The 3,209-nt window shown below is 32.9% G+C and overlaps 1 protein-coding gene across 1 annotated transcript; it reads left to right on the plus strand.

Annotated features, from left to right (window-relative positions):
• The first annotated feature begins 1,146 nt into the window (after nucleotides 1-1,146).
• Nucleotides 1,147-1,973, plus strand: LOC113764036. The gene is made up of 2 exons (XM_027308074.1): nucleotides 1,147-1,352; nucleotides 1,686-1,973. The coding sequence occupies exons 1-2, from the start codon at nucleotides 1,160-1,162 to the stop codon at nucleotides 1,823-1,825; spliced, it is 333 nt and encodes a 110-aa protein (XP_027163875.1). The 5' UTR covers nucleotides 1,147-1,159; the 3' UTR covers nucleotides 1,826-1,973.
• Nucleotides 1,974-3,209: the final 1,236 nt, after the last annotated feature.

Below are 3,209 nucleotides of genomic sequence, written 5' to 3' on the forward strand. Positions count from 1 at the left end.
TAGGCAAATTCTGCAAGATAAAGTTGGAAAACCATAATATGTGATTGCAGTTGCACTTGGAAAAGTTCACCAACGGGTGCAAAAGCACCCGTTTGGTCCGATGACGGTTCAGTCCCCTTCGAGTTCTCCATTGATCCCCTTGGATACATCTCTTCTCTTAGTGTAGAGTAGGAATAAAAGTAAGTGTAAAATTTATCATATCGACAAAAGAAAAAAGAGTAAAAATACTGTTAGAATACAGCACCCATGCTTGTTTTTAAACAAATTTGAGGTGGGCCCTTGTTGACAAAGGTCCAATGGACTTCTGAGTCAAGATAAAGAAATGTCCTAGTCTTTCAAAACATGAGGACGAATTACCTCGTTCTTATCACCATGCCTCAACGTAGGGATTGGGGTGGATTGTGGAGCCACCTACCTCTAAGATTTTGAACTTCTTGTTGACATTGGAGTTTATGGAGTTTAGGCGTAAATGAGTCTAATCAACTGGAATATTTTAATATTCAAACTTATTTGTTTATAAATTTTGTTTAATTTTGACTTATTTATTTATCACGTCAAATTTAAACAAATTTTATCGAATCAAACTCGAGTCGATTTAGAGTAGTTTGAATTTTTTAGAACTTAAATAAGTTTTTGTCGAATTAAACTCAAGTCGAGCTAATTGAGTCAAACTTGAGTAATTTGAATATTTTAGTGTAAGTTTCACTTTTATGATAACTAATATAGGAGTATGTGGGTTGCACACTGTAGGTGCTACATTCTTTTTATACTTGTTCAATTTTTCATTCTCTTGAGATTAATTAAAAGAAAATTTAACTGTTCAAAAGTGTTGTTTTGATAACAATCTTCACATTTAATGACACATATAAAAGATTTTTGTAGTTTTTTTAACAAAACTTAATTAATTGTATGCCCTAGTAAGAATCTTAGAAAAGAAATATAGAAGGAATTTGGAAAATAAAAGAAAAAGAATTTATTGAAGGAAGAAAAAAAGGAAAAGCTCTTCATTAACATGCCAATGAATATGCATGTTGAGCCTCTTACTGTTTAAATATTTTGACTATCAATGGTGTCATATAAATACTTTGTGGCATAGATTTTTCTATAAGTAGAGATCAATCTATACCAGCTTTCTCATCCTTCACAAAACCAGTTTTCAATGCATAACTTTTCAATCTATACCAGCTTTCTCATCCTTCACAAAATCAGTTTTCAATACATAAATTTTCCTCGAGCAAAAATGGGTTCCAAGGCACTTTTTTTCTTCTGCATCTCCTTGGCTGTAGTTCTAACAATCACCTCACAGGCGGCTGGTAGGGAATTGGCTGAGACTTTCACGTCAGTTAACAACCGTAAGACATTTATCCTCCTCACTTCTCTGAGTTTATGTCTGACATATATGAACCTAAATTCAGACCACAAAATTTCAAATTTGTAATTATGTACTAAATTTAATAGGTAGTATTTAAAAATCACTGATTTTGACTTGCACGTCGAAAGACAAATTTTAGACCTGAATATAATATTATTGGTTTGGTATTCTTTAAAACAAAAAACATGGAACACATTAGTCCAAAAAACATGAATTTCAAATTGTATGATCCCAGTGCCCAGGTGAGTTTATTTGACAAGGTCATTCCCAGATTACGTTAATGAACGTGCCTGCTTTATTATCCTCAATGCAGCCAAGACACGGAGGGAACTTGGGACTCCTCACTATGGAGGAAGTGGGGATCCAAGAGGAGGAGGCCACGGAGGGAACCTTGGAGGTTGGGCCTATGGAGGAAGTGGATATCCTGGTCAAGCTGTGGATGCTGAGCCTTAGAACTAATAAAGCCAGCTTTAACCAAGGCTATTTTGAAGTGAAAACACAAATAAGAGCCGGATTAGTCATCATGTAATATGAACTCCATGTTTTTGAAGTATGTGAAGTTTTTTTTTTTTTTTTTTTTTGGATGTGATGGCCAAAAAATGAGTAATGTTATTATTTTAAATTGAGAACAAAACCAAGGCTATTTTTTGGTTGGTTTATAAGTCAGTTGATCGTTGTCAAATTGCTTTGTTCCTTTTTTTTTTGGTAAGCTTAAGCGTTAATTCCCCTTTGTACCCTTTAACTGTGGCCCTGCTCCTACTTGCATTCTTAAACTTCAAAGTGGGACACTTAATTAACTCCCTTAATTACAAAATCTATGCCACTTAACTACAATATTTGACAGAATGTAGAAAAGAAAACTAACAAATAAGTTGCCACATTTTGTTTACTAATTATTATAACCAAAATAATCTAAATTTACTGAGGACATAATTGTAAATTCATGAGACCAAAAAGGAAAAGGAATAGAAAAAAGCCACTTAATTCTTCAAAAAAGATAAGTTTTTTTTTTCCCTTTTTCTTTGCTGTTTCTTCTTCTTCCTCCTCCTTTTTTCATTTTCTTCGTCTTTCTTCATTTTCTTTCTCTCAAACTCAAAAGAAAGATCCAGACTCCAATCTCCAAACTCTTAGATTGAATGACGAACCCACTTAAAAAAATCTGGCTATACCATCTTATCAGCTTCATTTTCCAATCTCTAAAAGGTAACATAAAATTTCTTATCTCTAGGAATTGAAGACATAAGTGGTGTCTTGCCAGCCATAATAGACCGAGACTTTAAGGGGAAGCCTTATAGTTTTTAATACAATTATTCATAGTTATTAAACCCGGTCCGACCCGATGGTTCAACCGGTCAACCCGGTGAACCGGCCATGAAATCGGGTTGGGTTTATAATTGGATCGTTTGTGCAAGAAGCCCGTTGACTTTTCAACGGACCGGCAGTTCAATTGCCAGACGATTTTGTAAGGAACCCAGTTTTGGGATAAAAATGATAAAAAGATGTTCCAATGCTAATTCAAACCTCAAACCTCAAATATAAAGGTTAAGTGTACTCACCACTAGCCCAACAGCTTACTTGGTACTTATTTACTCATTCTATATTATATATTAGATTTTTATTCTTATTTTATTTCTTCAAAACAAAATTTGTTTGGAATCTTTTAATAAAATTTTATTATTCCCTAAATTCTATAAATTATGAAATGGATTTAAAAAATAACATATTACACAATTCATTTTAAAAAAATATTATTCTTAATAACCTTTTGCACTTAAAATTCATAAATAAATTAGATAATTACACTTAGATAAATTTTTATACTTGAAGTTTGGTGGAT

The sequence above is a fragment of the Coffea eugenioides genome, chromosome 2 (genome assembly GCF_003713205.1).
Source record: "Coffea eugenioides isolate CCC68of chromosome 2, Ceug_1.0, whole genome shotgun sequence".
NCBI classification, from domain to species: Eukaryota; Viridiplantae; Streptophyta; class Magnoliopsida; order Gentianales; family Rubiaceae; genus Coffea; species Coffea eugenioides.

Coding starts and splice junctions, on each gene's coding strand:
- LOC113764036 (XM_027308074.1), top strand. CDS start 1,160: ATGCATAACTTTTCAATCTATACCAGCTTTCTCATCCTTCACAAAATC. Junction 1,353..1,685: donor TTTCACGTCAGTTAACAACC/GTAAGACATTTA, acceptor TCCTCAATGCAG/CCAAGACACGGAGGGAACTT.